General features: G+C 47.2%; 1 protein-coding gene across 2 annotated transcripts in view; it reads left to right on the top strand.

Annotated features, from left to right (window-relative positions):
• The first annotated feature begins 288 nt into the window (after positions 1–288).
• fkbp9 (FKBP prolyl isomerase 9) overlaps positions 289–20,627 on the top strand; it is a 32,865-nt gene continuing 12,526 nt past the window's right edge. The window contains exons 1-7 of one of the 2 annotated variants that reach the window (XR_013498369.1): positions 289–545; positions 4,640–4,785; positions 5,779–5,968; positions 6,102–6,247; positions 9,845–10,034; positions 10,362–10,507; positions 13,955–14,144. Coding sequence is in view for 1 of the 2 variants with exons in the window: in XM_078216942.1 (XP_078073068.1) it covers positions 340–545; positions 4,640–4,785; positions 5,779–5,968; positions 6,102–6,247; positions 9,845–10,034; positions 10,362–10,507; positions 13,955–14,144 (1,214 nt within the window). In the remaining variant the exon portion in view is untranslated. The remainder of the gene's footprint in view (positions 546–4,639; positions 4,786–5,778; positions 5,969–6,101; positions 6,248–9,844; positions 10,035–10,361; positions 10,508–13,954; positions 14,145–20,627) is intronic. The other variant, XM_078216942.1, reaches the window with a different exon arrangement.

Below are 20,627 nucleotides of genomic sequence, written 5' to 3'. Positions count from 1 at the left end.
CTCCCCCTCCCCCTCCCCCTCCCTTAGCCCCGCCCCATCCGAATAAGCCCCGCCCTCGACTTTATCACCCCGCCCCCAGCTCCCTTAGCCACGCCCACGGACTCTTCACCCGCCCGTTGACCCCGCCCCGTAGCCCATCACATGTTCCTAGCCCCGCCCGCCGACTTCTGGCCCCGCCTACACGGTACTCCCCGCGCCCCCAAGTTTTATGGTCCCGCCCCCAATATTCTGGTCCCGCCCCCAATATTTTGGTCCCGCCCCCCCCGTTTGCTGGTCCCGCCTCCTGCCAGTTGGCGGTTGGAGCCGGAGGGAGCGGACGGGCCGAGTGGACAGAGCGCGATGTTCCCCGGGCTGCAGTGTGTGTTGGTGCTCGCTTTGCTGCTGGGGTTGGCAGGGGCAAACCCTCCGCCGCCGGTACCGCTGGACGATGTGGCGGTGGAGAGCAAGTTCATCCCCAAGGAGTGTGTGCGGGCGGCCCAGGCCGGAGACTTTGTCCGCTATCACTACGTGGGCTCTTTACCCGGGGGAGAGCGCTTCGACTCCAGGTACCGGGCCCGCGGGGAGAGGGGTCCGAGCGGGGGCCGGGCCGGGCCGGGTGGAGGGGGGTCTGTGAGGGGCAGAGAGCCGGATCGGAGCCGACTCTGAACCGCTTTGTGAAGCGCGGTGAGAATCCTCCCAAAGCCCCGCTGATTAGTGTCTGATTATTGAGTTTCTAATTTAGATTCTCTCTGTAACATTGAGTGAAGTCAGGAGCAATCTCACCTCAGTCAGCAGCTTCAGTTTCCAACCAGCCACCCTGTCAGTACCCCTCAGCATCTCACATACTTTGATCCTCAATCAGGTGATGGGAGAGATCATTAACATGGTTACAAAGAGCATTTTCTCACCCAAAACCTGCTCACTGATGCTCAGTTTGGGATCTGCCAGAATCCTGACCTCAATGAGAGTGCAGAGTTTGTATGTTCCTGTCAGGATTAAAGGTAAAGTAAATAGGAATAAGGAACCTTGGTTCTCGAGGGAGATTGTAACACTGATTAAGAGGAAGAGAGAGTTGTATGAAATGTACAGGCAGCAAGGAACAGATCAGATGCTCGAGGAGTATAAAAAGTGCAAGAAGCTACTTAAGAGGGAAATCAGGAGGGCTAAAAGAAGACATGAGGTTGCTTTGGCAGACAGAGTGAAGGAAAATCCAAAGAGCTTCTACAGGTAGGTTAGGAGCAAAAGGATAGTGAGGGATAAAATTGGTCCTCTTGAAGACCAGAGTGGTAGACTGTGTATGGAACCAAAAGAGATGGGGGAGATACTAAATGGTTTTTTTGCATCCGTATTTACTGAGGAAACGGGCATGGAGTCTCCGGAAATAGGGCAAACAGGTAGGGAGGTCATGGAACCTTTACAGATTAAAGGGGAGGAGGTGCTCACTGTCTTGAGGCAAATCAGAGTGGATAAATCCCCAGGACCAGACAGGGTATTCCCACGGACCTTGAGGGAAGCTAGTGTTGAACTTGCAAGGGCCCTGGCAGACATATTTAAAATGTCAGTATTCACGGGGTAGGTGCTGGATGATTGGAGGATGGTTCATGTTGTTCCGTTGTTTAAAAAATGTTCCAAAAGAAATCCAGGAAATTATTGGCCAGTAAGTTTGACGTCGGTGGTGGGCAAGTTATTGGAAGGTGTGATAAGGGATAGGATCTACAAATATTTGGATAGACAGGGACTTATTAGGGAGAGTCAACATGGCTTTGTGCGTGGTAGGTCATGTTTGACCAATCTATTAGAGTTTTTCGAGGAGGTTACCAGGAAAGTGGATGAAGGGAAGGCGGTGGATGTTGTCTACCTGGATTTCAGCAAGGCCTTTGACAAGGTCCCTCATGGGAGGTTAGTTAGGAAGGTTCAGTCGCTAGGTATACATGGGGAGGTAGTTAATTGGATAAGACACGGGCTCAATGGAAGAAGCCAGAGAGTGGTTGTGGAGGATTGCTTCTCTGAGTGGAGGCCTGTGACTAGTGGTGTACAGCAGGGATCAGTGTTGTTTGTCATCTATATCAATGATCTGGATGGTAATGTGGTAAATTGAATCAGCAAGTTTGCTGATGATACAAAGATTGGAGGTGTAGTGGACAGTGAGGAAGGTTTTCAAAGCTTGCAGAGGGATTTGGACCAACTAGAAAAATGGGCTGAAAAATGGCAAATGGAATTTAACGCAGACAAGTGTGAGATATTGCACTTTGGAAGGACAAACCAAAGAAGAACGGACAGGGTAAATGGCAGGACTCTGAAGAGTGCAGTTGAACAGAGGGATCTGGGAATACAGGTACAGAATTCCCTAAAAGTGACGTCACAGGTGGATAGGGTCACAAAGGGTGCCTTTGGTACATTGGCCTTTATCAATTGGAGTATCGAGTATAAAAGTTGGAGTGTTATGGTAAGGTTATATAAGGCATTGGTGAGGCCGAATTTGGAGTATTGTGTACAGTTTTGGTCACCTAGTTACAGGAAGGATGTAAATAAGGTTGAAAGAGTGCAGAGAAGGTTCACAAGGATGTTGCCGGGACTTGAGAAGCTGAGTTACAGAGAGAGATTGCATAGGTTGGGACTTTATTCCCTGGAGCGTAGAAGATTGAGGGGAGATTTAATAGAGGTGTATAAGATTTTGATGGGTATAGATAGAGTGAATGCAAGCAGGCTTTTTCCGCTGAGGCTAGGGGAGAAAAAAACCAGAGGGCATGGGTTAAGGGTGAAAGGAGAAAAGTTTAAAGGGAATATTAGGGGGGGCTTCTGCACGCAGAGAGTGGTGGGAGTGTGGAATGAGCTGCCGGATAAAGTGGTAAATGCTTTTAACATTTAAGAAAAACTTGGACGGGTTCATGGATGAGAGGGGTGTGGAGGGATATGGTCCAAGTGCAGGTCAATGGGACTAGGCAAAAAATGGTTCGGCACAGACAAGAAGGGCCAAAAGGCCTGTTTCTGAGCTGTAATTTTCTATGGTTCTAATGCACCTTTGGTTCAAAATAACTGAACTCCAGAGGGTGAGGGTGAGAGTGAGAGTGACTGCCCTCAACATAGCATTTGACCGAGTGTGGCATCGAGGTGGCAAAACTGGAGCCAATGGGAGTCGGGGAACTCTGCTGGTCAGAGTCACACCAAGCACAAAGGAAGATGGCTGAGGTTGTTGAAGGTCCCAGGACATTACTGCAAGATCCTCAGGATAGTATCTTAGTCCTAACCCTGTTCAGTTGCTTCATCAATGATCTTCCTTCCATCAATAAGGTCAGAAGTGGGGATATTTGCTGAACATTGTACAATGTTCAGCACCATTCTCAACTCCTCAGGTACTGAAGCAGTTCATGTACATATGCAGCAAGAACTGGACAATATGTAAGCTTGGGCTGATGAGTGGTAAGTAACATTTGTGCCACACAAATACTGGGCAATGACCATCTCCAACAAGAGAGGATCTAACCACCTCTCTTTGACATTCAGCACAGTTACACCAGTGTTGAATTTCCTGCCATCAACATTCTTGGAGTTAGTAAACTGAACTGGACCAGCCATATAGGTACTATGGTTACAAGAGCAGGTCAACAGCCAGGAATTCATAGAATCCCCACATGCAGAAAGAGGCCATTCGGCCCATCAAGCCTGCACCCACCACAGTCCCACCCAGCCCCTATCCCCATAACCCCACGTATTTACCCTGCCAATCCCCCTCATCTACACATTTTGGGACACAAAGGGTCAATTTAGCATGACCAATCAACCTAACCCACACATCTTTGGATTGTGGGAGACCAGGAGGAAACCCACTCTGATGTAGGGAGAGGGTGCAAACTCCACACAGTCCGCCGAGGCCGGAATTGAACCCGGATCCGTGGCACTGTGAGACAGCAGTGCTAACCATGCAGTCTAATTCTATAGAGAGTAGCTCATCAACTGACTACCCCAAAGCCTGTCCACTGTCTGCAAAGCACAAGTCAGGAGTGTGATGGAATTCTCCCCACTTAGGTAGATAAATAAAGTCCAACAGTCAAGAAGTTTGACATAAAGCATTCCACTTGATGCGTGTCCCATCCACCATCTTCAACACTCATGTCACCCCCACCAGAACACTGTGGTGGCAGTGTGTACCATCTACGAAATGCACTGTAGCAACATGCCAAGGCCCTTTCAACATCACCTTCAAAACGCATGACCTCTCCCACCAGAAGAACAATATCAGCAGGTTTTCTGCTTGAAGTCACACATCATCCTGACTTGGAAATATGTTACTATTCCTTGACTGTTATTGGGTCAAAATCGTGGAACACTAGTTAATAGCATGACAGGAACATCTTCACCACGTTGATTGAAGTGTTTCCGGATTGCAGCTCTCTACCAGCTTTGGGCAGCTGGGCATGTGCAACAAATTCCAGCCTAGCCAGTGATGCTCACACCCTGAGAATGAATCTTTAAAGGTTAATGGTTTTTAATCCATGCATTGTATAATGTAAGCATAGGTTATTGGTTTTTAGTCCCAGTGCATCTTTAGAATGATATTTAAATTCTGTAAATGTGCTCAGGGTTTTAGAACATTTTGAAATCTGTTGTTACAAGGTGTGTGAGTTTGAGGTGTCTCACTGAGCCTGTCACTCTCTTTCAGCTATGACCAAGGCTCCACTCACAATGTGTTTGTGGGTAAAGGGAGATTGATTGCTGGGATGGATAAAGCTCTGATTGGGATGTGTGTGAATGAAAGACGCTTTATCAAAGTGCCACCTCACCTGGCCTATGGCAGTGAAGGAATGCGTAAGTAAGATTCTGGCTGAGGTCCTTATAAGAACGTAAGAACAAGGAGCAGGAGTAGGCCATCTGGCCCCTTGAGCCTGCTCCGCCATTCAATAAGATCATGGCTGATCTTTTTGTGGACTCCACTCCACTTACCCACCCGCTCACCATAACCCTTAATTCCTTTACTGTTCAAAAATTTATGTATCCTTGCCTTAAAAACATTCAATGAGGTCGCCTCAACTGCTTCACTGGGCAGGGAATTCCACAGACTCACAACCCTTTGGCTGAAGAAGTTCCTCCTTAACTTAGTCCTAAACCTGCTCCCCCTTATTTTGAGGCCATGCCCCCTAGTTCTAGTTTCACTTGCCAGTGGAAACAACTTACCTGCTTCTATCAACAACTTCCCTACTTCTATCTTTGTCTTTATTTGCCAATTGAAATAGTCCTTGTTTTAGTTCTTCAAGAAATGTACCTCCTTTAGAATAGGAGACCAACCAGCCAGCCCCTCAAGTTTAGGGTTCCACCATTCAACAAGATTGTGGCTAAGCTGTACTTCATTCCCACCTTTACTCAGTTTGCCTTCATCACCTTGTCCAACAAGAATCAGGAGCTTGAGGGCTCCAATTGACCCCCTGTTTGTGGCTTTTTGAGGGAGAGTTCCTGATTTGGACTACCCTTTGAGGAAGTGCTTCCTGATTTTCTCTTGAATCATCTGGCTCTCATTTTCAAACTTAGATCCTCTTAGTTTTGGACTGAGCCACCGTTCATATCTGCCCTATTGTTTTTTTGAACATTTTAAAGACCTTGATCAGATCACCTCTCAGTCTCCCATATTCAAAGGAATTTAAGCCTCGCATATACAACAGGTCCTTGTAATTTACCCCTCTATACTCGGGTATCATCCCAGTGAATCTGTACACTACCCTCCTGAGGGTATTGTATCCTCACTGCATTTGGTGCCCAGAACTGAATGTAATATTCCACATGACTTCTGATATTTTTAATGCACAGCTGATAAAATCCCACCCGATGCCACCTTGTTTTTTGATGTATTGATGCTCGATATCTGGAACCCTGACGATAAAGTGAAAATTGATATTCACTATAAACCTGAGAATTGCAGCCGTACAGTGCAGGTGTCTGATTTTGTCCGCTACCACTACAATGGCACACTCCTGGATGGCACCCTCTTTGACTCCAGGTATGAGAACTTTATTTCATTTTGCATTTGCTCTCCACATCTTGTTATTTGATTATAATCTTTCCAGTGTTGATTTGCTGAAGCTGTGATTTGAAAAGCCCCTTGCCCACTGCTTTCTGTCATGTCCTTACAGTCACACTCAGCAGCAAACCTATGACACCTATATTGGAATTGGCTGGTTGATCCCAGGCATGGATGAAGGGCTGCTGGGTATGTGCATGGGAGAAAAGAGGATCATCGCTATGCCGCCATTCCTGGGCTATGGAAACAGAGGAGATGGTAAGATTGCCAGTAGCATTGTAGCCTGGCTGTCCGACTGGATGCAATGTGTTGCATATCAGATGGGGGCGAATTTGTTTGAATTCCTAATGATGGTTTAGTTGATGAACCTGTTATTTATCAGAGTTAATTGTGGGGTATATGGTGGTGAAGTGGTAATGTCATTGGATTAGTAATCCAGAGGCCAAGGCCAAAGCTCTGAGGACATGGGTTCAAATCTCACCGGTAGAATTTAAATTCAACTAATAAATCTGAAATTGAAAGCTAGACCGTGACAACTTTGGGGCAGGGTTAGGGGGACGTCCCACACATGCAGGGTGGGAGGGGATTTCTGAGTGCATTTTAAACCACCGCCTGCAAGTTTCTCTCCAAGTCTCACACCATCCTGACTTGGAAATATATCGCCGTTCCTTCATTGTCACTGGATTAAAATCCTGGAACTCCCATCCTATCAGCACTGTGGGTGTACCTACACCATGTGGCCTGCTATAGTTCAAGAAGACAGCTCAGCACCACCTTCTCAAACAGTACAACACAGGAACAGGCCCTTTGGCCCTCCAGGCTTGTGCAGATCACATTGTCATTAGGGAGGGAGAGTTCCCAGCGATCTTGCATTCAGTTCATTCATTTAGTCTCTGCATAGTCACAGAGCAAAGCCTTGTCAGTAGCTAGATGGAGGTCTTTAAGCCTGCCTTCAATGCGAGTCATTGTTTGGACTGCACCATAGCTGCAGCCTGGATGTTCTTTGCAATCCCACTGATGGTGGCTGGCTGCTCACCCTTGCTCAGCCCCAGAAGGGATTTTAAAGGGCCCAGCATGGCTATGGAATTATCACCGGGTGGACAAACGATGGGGCCTGTGATGAGAAACTGGTTTCTGGTGGATGTTAATTCCCTTGCCACATGGCTTTAACCATATGGGATGGGGTGATGGAAGATGTACGGCTGGTGGGTTGAGGAGGTCATTAAATAATGACAGATTTGGGTTGGAGAAGACCTTCTCAATTAGCTTGGTGTGTTGTATTTTCTCTCCTGATGTGCAGAGGGTGCGGGGAGGGTTTGTATTGCTTTGGACTGGGAACCGGAGAGGTGAGTTGCTAAAAAAGTACCTGTGATAATGTGCATTGTTGAGTTTCACTTTGAAAAGTTTGGTGTGGGAGGATTGGTACCGTGCTGGTGTATAGTATTCTGCAGTTGAGTGCATGATGACAAGAGCAGAGCTCCTTGTTGTCTTGGCCTGTGATCCCCATGGGGTACCAGCCAGTTTACTGAGGAGGTTATTGTAGGTGTTAATTTTGTCAGCGGTCTTGATGAGCTGCTGTTTGTACGTGAGGGTTCTGTCAAGGATGACGTCGAGATAAACAAGGGAAGAGACGACAAAGAACCTGGACTTTACACACACAAGTCAGAATTGCTGGAGAGTGAGAGCTCTATGCCACCTTGGAGCAGCCTAGCAACCATATCTGCCAAGATGTCCATCTGTAAATACCAATCAGGTAGTGAGCCATCACCTTCACATGGGGAAAGTGGAAATGGAAACTAGGTGAGGATCTTGCTTCAGTCTCTGGCCATCTAAGGTGATGTTCAGTTCCACCTTAGCGCAGGCATTGTGATGGTGGAATGTGCTCAAGGCTGTCTTACTGGTGCTCAGTTTTAAGTATCATGTCTTGCAGTAGTTGCCAACTTTGCAATATCATTGTTTAGTGTGGCTCATTAACATCACCAGTCTTGCAGAACCAGGCAAATATGGATTATGGAGGGTCTCTGCTGGATATGTGGGAAGTTGGGCAGGATTTGACATACAGGCATAGAGGTTAACAGCATGGAAACAGGCCTTTCGGCCCAACTTGTCCATGCTGCCTTTTTTTTTAAACCCCTAAACTAATCCCAATTGCCCGCATTTGGCCCATATCCCTCTATACCCATCATACCCATGTAACTATCTAAATGCTTTTTAAAAGATAAAATTGTACCCGCCTCTACTACTACCTCTGGCAGCTTGTTCCAGACACTCACCACCCTCTGTGTGAAAGAATTACCCCTCTGGACACTTTTATATCTCTTCCCCCCTCACCTTAAACCAATGCCCTCTAGTTTTAGACTCCCCTACCTTTGGCAAAAGATATTGTCTATCTACCTTGTCTGTGCCCCTCATTATTTTATAGACCTCTAAAAGGTCACCCCTCAGCCTCCTACGCTCTGGAGAAAAAAGTCCCAGTCTATTCAGCCTCTCCTTATAACTCAAACCATCAAGTCCCGGTAGCATCCTAGTAAATCTTTTCTGCACTCTTTCTAGTTTAATAATATCCTTTCTATAATAGGGTGACCAGAATTGCACGCAGTATTTCAAGTGTGGCCTTACCAATGTCTTGTACAACTTTAACAAGACGTCCCAACTCCTGTATTCAATGTTCTGACCGATGAAACCAAGCATGCTGAACGCCTTCTTCACCACTCTGTCCACCTGTGACTCCACTTTCAAGGAACTATGAACATGTACCCCTAGATCTCTTTGTTCTGTAACTCTCCCCAGCGCCCTACCATTAACTGAGTAAGTCCTGCCCTGGTTCAATCTACCAAAATGCATCACCTTGCATTTGTCTAAATTAAACTCCATCTGCCATTCGTCAGCCCACTGGCCCAATTGATCAAGATCCTGTTGCAATTGGAGATAACTTTCTTCACTGTCCACTATGCCACCAATCTTGGTGTCATCTGCAAACTTACTAACCATGTTCCCGATATTCTCATCCAAATCATTAATATAAATGACAAATAACAGTGGGCCCAGCACACCACTGGTCACAGGCCTGCAGTTTGAAAAACAACTCTCTACAACCACCCTCTGGCTTCTGTCAAGAAGCCAATTTTGTATCCATTTAGATACCTCAGCCAGGATCCCGTGAGATTTAACTTTATGCAACAACCTACCATGCGGAGGAAGTGGATTATTGTTGTGGTGCAGGATCTTGGCTGCAGATAGCCCCTCAACAATGACTTGCATGATGCAAAGTCCAGGTCCAATGAAAAAGGAGCTGCACGGTTTCATTTTCTTTTGAATCTGTGATACCAGAATTCTTCAAGTACAGACTTGTTGAATTTAGCTTGTTAGGAGGGTCATTGGTTTCTCTGGCTAAAGGCCTGATACTGATGCAATGAGAATGCACTGATCCAGTGCCACCCAATAAACAAATAAAAAACAACTCCTGTTTATTCGAATAGCATCGGTGGATTAAAGTGCGGAGAACTTGCGGAGAAGGAATAAACTCTGTGCTTTCTCCTTGCCCTATGAACATATTTTACTGAAGAATTCTAGGAAAATGCTTGACTTTGTAAAGGATTCTGTGCATTAGCAACAGGTGGGAGTGACCAATACTGGTGTAAAATACTGGAAATGTGGAAAGAGAGCTATTGTAGCTTTCAGATAAAGCTCGGCACAACATCGTGGGCCGAAGGGCCTGTTCTGTGCTGTACTGTTCTATGTTCTATGTAACTGAGTATACACTTCGCATGATTTGAAGAAAAGTGTGATTTGTGTTTGTGTTGTTGCTACATGTTTTTTCTTTGCTAACTTGTGTTTTCTGCTTTAATATTGCAGGGAAGGACATTCCCTCGCAAGCCACTCTGGTCTTTCATGTGACTTTAGTCGATTTCCACAATCCTAAAGATAGTGTTGCCATTGAAAAAGAATTTGTTCCCGATCCCTGTCGCAGGAAAACAAAAGCGGGAGATTTTGTGAGATATCATTACAATGGCACACTAATGGATGGCACTCTGTTTGACTCAAGGTATCTTTAAGTTTCATTGTTGTTGGTATTGACTTCCAATTATCTCACACCTTAGCCTTTATTGTCATTAGTTCTGCCAATGTGAATGGATACGGCTGTGTCTGTATTGCTGTGAGAAAGGGTTGTGGGTCTTAAACTTTCTCCAGGAAAGACTTTTGGATAATCTGTGATATGACATGATGCTTTACATCTCTCCTGGATTTTGTTTGTGATGGAGAGAAAGACAGTACAGACTGGAGCAGTCAGGCCTGCTGTTTCCTTCTAACTCTTCAGTGAGGTCTGAAGTGAGAAAATCGTCATATCCTCAATGTTTGATTTATTTTTCAGCTACTCTCGGAATCATACATACAACACGTACGTAGGGAAGGGTTATGTGATTGCAGGGATGGAGGAAGGATTACTGGGCGTGTGTGTTGGAGAGAAAAGAACAATTATAATCCCACCTCACCTAGGATATGGTGAAGAAGGGATAAGTAAGTTAGTGTCTGAGTGATTGCATTATTCTTTCTGAGTTTCTGATTTTTAAAAGGAGTAAATGTAATAGTGGAAAAAGGAATGTCCAGCAGCATTCTTTCATGCGCAAGTTACACTTATGGTACTTTTTGTTTAAAGTATTCCCTGTTTTCTAAAAGAAAATTATGTTTTATCAGGAATTTAATTAACATTAGTTTGGTGGTACAGAACTTGAGTATCGCTGAAAAAAGAGACATGTCAAAGCTTTTTGTTTTGCACTCATCAGGACACTTCACAAGAATACCGGTGTAAGAGGAAATTAACAATTTATAGTATTTGCACTAAGTGTTGATTGGTTGGCAAGTGGACTCTGACATGGAGGATGCACCAGGTGATTGGACTGACAGTTAACTGCAAAGCATTGTTTGAAATTTAAACCGAGGTTTGACTCTCATCCAAGGCATCAGCAAATGACTATCACTTATTTAGTTTAGCTGAAACGGGATCACTGTGTGTCCATGTTAGTCATAGGCGGCGATTTTATCATTGCGTTTTCGGGCACAAAAGTATGGTAAAGTTAGGCATGAGGTGAATAGCGCAATTCGCACCCGCGTCCGCACAGATTCCCAATTTACCACGGCCCGAAAATAGCCACGATTGGAACCGCGCCTGAAAATGGTGCGCCATCAATTTGAATGCATTTGCATGCATTTAAACTGACTTATTGAGCTAGATGTCCAAACTTACCGGCACGTCCCCCTTTACCATCGCGTTCGCCCGTCCAGATTCGGCGCAAAACAGACCTGCTCGGCAAAGATCTGTTTCGGGCGCTCCAGCATCTGAAGAGGTAAGTTCAGAGCTTCCGGCGGCTCTCTGACTCAGATCAGTGGTGGGGGTAAGGAAGGCCAGATCGTTCTCTGGTGGGGGGAGGGAGGCCAGATGTTCTCTGGTGGGGGGGGGGGGCGATCATTCTCTGATGCGGGGGGGCAGGAGAATGGGAGGTCCACAGGCGATCGGTGGGGGGAGGGGGGCAGAGGGTCGCGATCGGTCTGGGTAGCGGGGGTGTGGATAAGGGGGACAGTTATGTTGTGGGGGTGGGATGATACCTGTGGGGGCCATTGCTCCTGCATTTTGCGGCCTGAGAGCAATGTGACAGGGGAGCGTTTTTCAAATTTTTTTCCACTGCGCACGCGCAGTTCAAAGCTCCGATCGGAGCTGCAGTGTTTCGGGAGCGATAAGCCCCGCCCACAGCGCGATTCAGATTCCCGACTTTTTTTCCAGGCTAAGTGGGTATGGGGACGCCTGAGAGCAGGTTTCCAAGTCGGATCTGAATTCCGCCCAGATTCAGCACTTAGAATCAAAATGGTAAAATCGCCCCATAGAGTTATAGAAGCTAGAAAAGGTCCTTCAGCCTATTTCATCTGCACTGACAAAAACCACACTAAATCTACTCTAATCCCACTTTCTAGCACTTGGTCCATAGCCTTGAATGTTATAACATTTCAAGTGCTCATTTTGATTTGATTTATTATCGTCACATGTGTTAACATACAGTGAAAAGTATTGTTTCTTGCGCACTGTACAGACAAAACATACCGTTCATAGAGAAGGAAATGAGAGAGTGCAGAATGTAGTGTTACAGTCAGAGCTAGGGTGTAGAGAAAGATCAACTTAATGCGAGGTAGGTCCAGTCAAAAGTCTGACAGTAGCAGGGAAGAAGCTGTTCTTGAGTCGGTTGGTAAATGACCTCAGACTTTTGTATCTTTTCCCCAAAGGAAGAAGGTGGAAGAGAGAATGTCCGGGGTGCGTGGGGTCCTTGATTATGCTGGCTGCTTTCCCGAGGCAGTAGGAAGTGTAGACAGAGTCAATGGATGGGAGGCTGGTTTGCGTGATGGATTGGGCTACATTCACAACCTTTTGTAGTTCCTTGTGGTCTTGGGCAGACCAGGCATCATACCAAGTTGTGATACAACCAGAAAGAATGCTTTCTTTGGTGCATCTGTAAAAGTTGGTGAGAGTCGTAGCTGACATGCCAAATTTCCTTAGTCGTCGGAGAAAGTAGAGGCATTGATGGGCTTTCCTTAACTATAGTGTCAGCATGGGGGGACCAGGACAGGTTGTTGGTGATCTGGACACCTAAAAACTTGAAGCTCTCGATCTTTTCTACTTCGTCCCCGTTGATGTAGACAGGAGCATGTTCTCCTTTATGCTTCCTGAAGTCGATGACAATCGCCTTTGTTTTGTTGCCATTGAGGGAGATTATTGTTGCCACACCAGTTCACCAGATTCTCTATCTCATTCCTGTCTCTGTTTATCTGTGTAGCTTTTAAAGGTTTACTGCCTCGACTACCCTCCCAGGCAGTGCATTTCAGACTCCCACCACCCTCTGGGTGAAAAAATGTTTCCTCAAATCCCCTCGAAAGTTCTGCCGTTCACCTTAAAATTATGTCCCCTCGTTATTGATGCTCAACTAAGAGGAATAACTGCTTCCTACCTACCCTGCCCAAACCTCTCACAATCTCATACCCTCAATCAGGTTCTCCCCTTAGCTTTCTCTGCTGTAGAGAAAACAACCTGAGCCTATCCAATCTCTCTTCATTACTCAAATGCTCCATCCCAGGCAACATCCTGGTGAATCTCCTCTGTACCCTCACCACTGCAATCACATCCTTCCTAATCTGAGGTGGCCAGAACTACACACAGGACTCCCAACTGTGGCCTAACCAACGTTTTGTACAGCTCCAACATAACCTCCCTGCTGTTGTAACCTGTGCCACGACTGTTAAAGACAAGTGTCCTGTATGCCTTCTTAACAACCTTATTAACCTGTCCTGCCACCTTCAGGGATCTTTCTGTTTTCAAAGAACATGGCCTTGTCTATTCATATATGTACCTTCCAGTACTTGCAAATGTTACATACCGCCACGTGCCATCACCTAGTGCATTCGCCATGACAACGTTTCTGCCAATCAGAGTCCACTTGCCAACCAATCAGCACATTCTTCTCATAGTTATTTTCTCCTTGTATTGGTGTTCTTGCGAAGTGTCCTGATGAGTTCAAGATGAAAGGCTTTGAAATGTCTCTTTTTTCAGTAATTAATTTTAATTAATGATGTAAACTTTCTTCTTGACAGGGAGACTCTTGAATTGGATTCCTGTCTGTGCGAATCCAATCTCGTTACAGTGAAAATTCAATGTAATTTGTACTGGCATGTATATAATTATACAGTTTGCATAATCCATAAACTGGTTCCTGAAAAACAACTGCTCAAGCTTTTTGTGCTGAGTTCATGTCTCTTGGACTCTTCCCCAGTTTCACCACTTTAAATCGATAACCATTTTTCTTTCTGAAGAATTGATTGGATTTTGGAGTTGAATTTATTGTCAGCCAGGATTTTGTGTGGAGTGGATTTTCTCTCGGACATTAACCAGTGTTACTCTGACATGCCATTTCGTATTTGACATAGGTGGGAGCATCCCAGGCTCTGCTGTCCTAGTTTTTCACATCCATTTGATCGATGTCCACAACCCATCCGATGAAATTGAGATTAAGACCTATCACAAACCTACTAACTGCACCATCCGGAGCAAGAAAGGCGACTATATTAAATATCACTATAATGCAACGCTGATGGATGGAACAAAGCTAGATTCCACGTAAGTGTTGAGTGAAGTTTCTGATTATACTGGTGTAAAGTGGTACTGTAGTTCAGACAAAACAAGTTGATCCTACTTCCCTACAGTATTGTGAAGGTAGATTGGCTTTTTGCTACTTATTCTGGTTGAGCAATCATTTATTTCCCAGTGGGGAGCTGACAGGCAGACTCACTGGATTGCTGTTAGACCATTGTGAACAGGACTTACACTAGCATCTTGGGTGAATAGAGAGGGAAAATTCTGGAAGGATAGCTTGGTGTTTATATAGTGCTGTTCATGACCTCAGGACTTCCCATCGTGTTTTACAGACAATGGAGTATGTTTTGAAATGTAGTTATGATGTAATATGGAGAACATTGCAATCAATGTGCACACAGCCAGCAGAGAGAGAATTTCCTTTATCATATCTGTGACTACACGTCAAGAGCACTTCATTCCCTTGATGAGTTTTGGGCCTCCTGAGGTTGTGTAAGGCATTATGAAAATGCAAGTCTTTCTTTTGGATAATGATAGGTAACCTCTTTTTTGTGAAGCTGGTTGAGGGATAGATGTTGACCGGGACACCATGGGTATCTCATCTGCTCCTCTTCGAATGGTGGCAGGGGGATCATAGAATCATAGAAACCCTACAGTGCAGAAGGAGGCCATTCAGCCCATCGAGTCTGCACCGACCACAATCCCACCCAGGCCCTACCCCCACATATTTTACCCACTAATCCCTCTAACCTACACATCCCAGGACTCTAAGGGGCAATTTTTTAACCTGGCCAATCAACCTAACCCGCACATCTTTGGACTGTGGGAGGAAATCGGAGCACCCGGAGGAAACCCACGCAGACACGAGGAGAATGTGCAAACTCCACACAGACAGTGACCCGAGCCGGGAATCGAACCCGGGACCCTGGAGCTGTGAAGCAGCAGTGCTAACCACTGTGCTACCGTACCGGATATTTTACAGTTTGTTGGAGTCATACCTGGCAGGATGGTTGTGGTGTAAGGAGGTCGGGTCCTTCAACCGCTTCGCCAATGACCTTCTTTCCATCAGAAAATCGGAAGTGGGGATGTTCACTGATGATTACACAATGTTTAACACCATTTGTGACTCCTTAGATACGGAAGCAGTTCATGTCCAAATGCAGCAAGACCTGGACAATATCCAGGCTTGGGCTGACAAGTAGCAAGTAACATTCGCACCACACAAGTGCCAGGCAATGACTATCTCCAGCAAGAGAGAATATAACCATTGCCCCTTGACATTCAATGGTATTACCATCACTGAATTCCCCACTATCAACATCCTAGAGGCTACCATTGACCAGAAACTGAACTGAACTAGCCATATAAATACCAGAGCAGGTCAAAGGTTGGGAATTCTGTGGCAAGTTACACACCACCTGACTCCCCAAATTCTGCCCACCATCTACATGGCACAAGTCAGGAGTCTGGTGGAATGCGCTCCGTTTGCTTGACTGAGCGCAGCTCAAACACACCATCCAGGGCAAAGCAGCCTGCTTGATTGGCAACCCATCCACTCCCTCCACCACCGACACAGTGGCAGCTATATTTATCATCTACAAGATGCACTGCAGTAACTCACCAAAGCTTCTTCAATAGCACCTTCCAAATCTGCGACCTCTATTACTTAGAAAATCAAGGGCAGCAGATACCTGGGAACGCCACCACTTGAAGCTTTCCCTCCAAGTCACTCACCATCCTGACTTGGAAATATATCGCCGTTCCTTCAATCACTGGGTCAATTTCCTGGAACTCCCTCCCTAACAGCACTGTGGGTGTACCTACACCATATGGACTCTAGTGGTTCACGAAGGCAGCTCACCAGCACCTTCTCAAGGACAATCAGGAATGGGAACTGAATGTTGGCCGAGGAAGTGACGAATCCACATCCCAAAAATTGAAAAAGCAAAAAATGCAGCTGAGAGGGCAGTACGTCCTTGTTTCAACATTTAATTCAAAAGACAATACCTCTGACAGTGCAGTACACCCTCAGTAATGCTGGAGTGTCAGTCTCTATGCTCAGGTTTGTGTAGTGGGTCTTGAACCCACAACCTTCTGACTCAGAGGTGAGAATGCGACTCACTCAGCAATAACTGGCACATTTCTTTTCAATTCATTCACGGAATCTTGGCATCACTGACCAGGCCAGAGGTTATTGCCTGGAGCTGCCTTTGAGAAAGTGGTGATGAGTCGCCTTCCTGAACTGCTGTGGTCCATGTGGTGTACGTATTGTTAAAGGAGTCTCAGCAAGTTCCTGCAGTGCATCTCGTAGATTGTTCACAGGGCCACTGTGTGTCACTGGTGGAAAGGAGTGAATATTTAAGGAGATGGGTGCAGATCAAGCGTGTTACTTTATCACTGGATGGTGTTGAGGTTCTTTCTCTCATTCTTGTTTGCACAGGCTCACTCTCACGCACGGACGCTCTCTTTCCCCTTCCCCTCTGGCACCTTCCCATGTGGCTCCTCCCCCTCTGACACCGAATCCCTCTCCTCCTCCCCTCTGGCACCTGCCCCCCCACCCTCTCAGGTACCTGGCCCCTCCCCCTCTGGCACGCACCACCCCGTCCCCCTATTGCACCCGCACCCCCCCCTCCTCCTCTGGCGTCCACCATGCCCCATAGCCCCCCCCCCCCCCCCCCCCAGCACCCGCCCCCTCAATTCTCCTCTGGCACCCGCCCCCTCAATTCCCCTCTGGCACCCGCCCCCCGCTCCCGCCTCTGGGGCCCGACCCCCCTGCTCCCCCCTCTGGGGCCCGACCCCCCCGTTCCCCCCTCTGGGGCCCGACCCCCCCGTTCCCCCCTCTGGGGCCCGCGCCCCCCCGCCCCCCCCTCTGGGGCCCGCCCCCCCCCCCTCTGGGGCCCACCCCCCCTCCCCGCTCCCCCCTCTGGGGCCCGCTCCCCCCTCTGGGGCCCGCCCCCCCACTCTCCCCTCTGGGGCCCGCCCCCCCGCTCCCCCACTCTGGGACCCGCACCCCCGCACCCCCCTCTGGGGCCCGCACCCCCCTCTGGGGCCCGCTCCCCCCTCTAGGCCCCCCCCCCCCCCCCGCTCCCCCCTCTGGGGCCCGCTCCCCCCTCTGGGGCCCGCCCCCCCGCTCCCCTCTCTGGGGCCCGCCCTCCCACTCCCCCCTCTGGGGCCCGCTCCCCCCTCTGGGGCCCGCCCCCCCCCGCTTCCCCCTCTGGAGCCCGCCGCCCCCCCTCCCCCTCTGGGGCCTGCTCTCCCCCCCCCCCCGGCCCGTTCCCCTCCCTCTGGGGCCCGCCGCCCCCCGCCCCCCCTCTGGGGCCCACCCCCCTGTCTGATCTTCCTTTTTCCAAACAGGAGACACTGGTGGCCCTGCGAAGTGTCAGCCTGTTCTAAAAGACTGTTTCCTCATCTTTGTGAATGTTACCGATGTTGGTGGGTTTCGAGGCCTGGTGAATGTGACAGATCTGTTAGTTTGTTGAGGATTAACAGTTAACTGCAAGCTGGGCGATCTTCATATTAGAAGTTGGTACACATCAGTTCGCTGCCTGGGAGTCAGTACAGTCTTCTAGTAAATCAGGCCTGGGCTGCCCTTGGACTTGTATATCTGAAAGGTTAAACCCTGATGAACCTGGCAGCACTGAAGGATTTACAATGTGGCTAAAGGATGTTGTCTCTGGAAGAATCCGAGAATTGACTATCTGACAGGCTGGGTATGGTGGTGACTTGTATTCACAGTGATTTCCAGCCCAGTCTGCTTATATTCACAGTGAAGTGAGAAGTTTAGAGTGGGGGATGGGAAGAGATTTCTGCTGTTCACAAAATCATAACCATGTGCAGAAAGGAGAGTTCTGCATTTGCAACATAAAATTCCTGCCTTTCACTCGTAACTCTTTCAAATCCGTTATCCTTATCTAGCAAAGAAAAGATGTGGGATTCTTTGGCAAGGGGGAGGGGGAAAGATTGTCTTCAGCTTTAAACTCCCTCCCTTACATTGTTTTAAAATAATTTTCCTGCTTAACAGGCATTCTGTATTCCCCAAATGAGAATCAAACTAAGCTCAGCTGCTGAGTCAGCTGTGGCTCAGTGACCAGCGCACTCACCTCGGAGCCCCACTCCAGAGAACCGAGCACCTTCTCAAGTGCAGTTAGGGATGAGGAACACATGCTGGTATAGCCAGTGGAGCCCACAACCTGTGGGGAAAAATCTTCATTCATTGCAGTACTGGTGTCATCTTTCAGAAGAAACATTCAGTCGAGACCCCGCCTGCCCCCAGACCCCGCCTGCCCCCTCCAATGGATGCTAAAAGAAACATCACAACACTGTTTCTACATAGAGCTGGGACTTCTCCTTGAGGTCCAGAGGTCAATATTCATCCCGCAACCTAAAATAAATGATTTTGTCATCATCACATTGCTGTTTCTGGGAGCTTGCTGCGTAGAAACTGGCTACTGTGTTTGTTAAAACACTACCTTTCAAAAACAATGGGCTTTCCTGAGCGCTCAATTTCTGAGCTGTAAACACCCAGTCGGTGAGTTTCCAATTTCCTTTCCCCCCATCCTAGCTATCAATCATACTTTGCCAGTGCAATTTAAAAGTAGACGACCGACAAAGTGTAAGATGCAGATGGTGCTGAGTTCTGTAATTACAGATCTCAATCACATGTCTCAGGGACTGAGGGGGGTTGCAGTATCTGTGCCTGTGCGACCATCAGGAATTAATGTTCGCTTTCATTCTTTCTCCAAAGCCTGCTTAGATTCAAATTGCTTCATTTTGTTTTATAGTTTTGTTTGGCAGTCACATGAACCTGTGTTCAGAACAGGACAGAATGAATGTGTTTTCCTTTCACTAGCAGAGCCAGAATCGACTCAAGCCTCTGGCTGCGTGGCCAGTCGCTGACTGCCGTAAACGAGACACAGATGGGAAAATGGTGGCTTGAAAGTGAAAGATCGCGATAGGCGCACATTCTAACCTCATTAATTTAGTTCAGGGACGAGCTTTTAAATGCCAATCCAGATCCTTGCTGAGACTTTGTTTCCACTGCTGTTGTTAATAAGTCATTCCTGTTGGGAGTGCTGAGTTGTGTTTGACTTTGCTTAAATAAGTCTTTAGGTAAAGTGGGGTTAATAAGTGGTGGTCAATCCAAAACTAGGCTCTTTAATCTAAACAAAGGAAACTATGAACAGCAAGCTGACTGGGGAACTACATTACCAGGTGTGATGGTAGGCAGGAAATGACTAGCCTTCAAACAATTAATACGTGGCTTGCAATAAATTTACATTTCTTTAAGGCACAGAAATCTGGCAGGAAATGTTGTGCAGGGCTAACAAGAGAAGTTAAGGATTCTGTCAGCTGTAGTCAGAGATGAAATAACCGAGAGATCATCCAGCGAGGCATTGTGGGTAGAACTAAGAAATAAGAAGGGCATGGTGACCTTGTTGGCGTTGTACTGTCGGCCCCCAAGTAACGGGAATTAGAAGAACAAATATGTAGGGAAACTGGGGAGACTTGCAGGAGTAATAGGGTTGGCTTATTCAGGGATTTTAATTTTCCAAACATAGACTGGGACTGCCATAGTGTTAAGGGCTAAGATGGGATGGAATTTGTTAAGTGTGTTCAGGAAGGTTTCCTCAGGCGGTATGTGGAGGGTCCTACTCAGGAAAGTACAAAACTTGATCTACTCTTGGGAAATAGGGCAGGGCAAATGACTGAGGTGACGGTGGGGGACCACTTTGGAACCAGTGACCATAGTTCTATTAATTTTAAAATAGAACATAGAACATAGAACATTACAGCGCAGAACAGGCCCTTCGGCCCACGATGTTGCACCGACCAGTTAAAAAAAAAAACTGTGACCCTCCAACCTAAACCAATTTCTTTTCGTCCATGAACCTATCTACGGATCTCTTAAACGCCCCCAAACTAGGCGCATTTACTACTGATGCTGGCAGGGCATTCCAATCCCTCACCACCCTCTGGGTAAAGAACCTACCCCTGACATCGGTTCTATAACTACCCCCCCTCAATTTAAAGCCATGCCCCCTCGTGCTGGATTTCTCCATCAGAGGAAAAAGGCTATCACTATCCACCCTATCTAAACCTCTAATCATCTTATATGTTTCAATAAGATCCCCTCTTAGCCGCCGCCTTTCCAGCGAAAACAATCCCAAATCCCTCAGCCTCTCCTCATAGGATCTCCCCTCCATACCAGGCAACATCCTGGTAAACCTCCTCTGCACCCTCTCCAAAGCCTCCACATCCTTCCTGTAATGTGGGGACCAGAACTGCACACAGTACTCCAAGTGCGGCCGCACCAGAGTTGTGTACAGTTGCAACATAACGCTACGACTCCTAAATTCAATCCCCCTACCAATAAACGCCAAGACACCATATGCCTTCTTAACAACCTTATCTACTTGATTCCCAACTTTCAGGGATCTATGCACACATACACCTAGATCCCTCTGCTCCTCCACACTATTCAAAGTCCTCCCGTTAGCCCTATACTCA

The sequence above is a fragment of the Mustelus asterias genome, chromosome 7, assembly GCF_964213995.1.
Source record: "Mustelus asterias chromosome 7, sMusAst1.hap1.1, whole genome shotgun sequence".
In the NCBI taxonomy this organism is placed as follows: Eukaryota; Metazoa; Chordata; class Chondrichthyes; order Carcharhiniformes; family Triakidae; genus Mustelus; species Mustelus asterias.
This window is presented reverse-complemented; position numbering and strand designations above follow the sequence as displayed.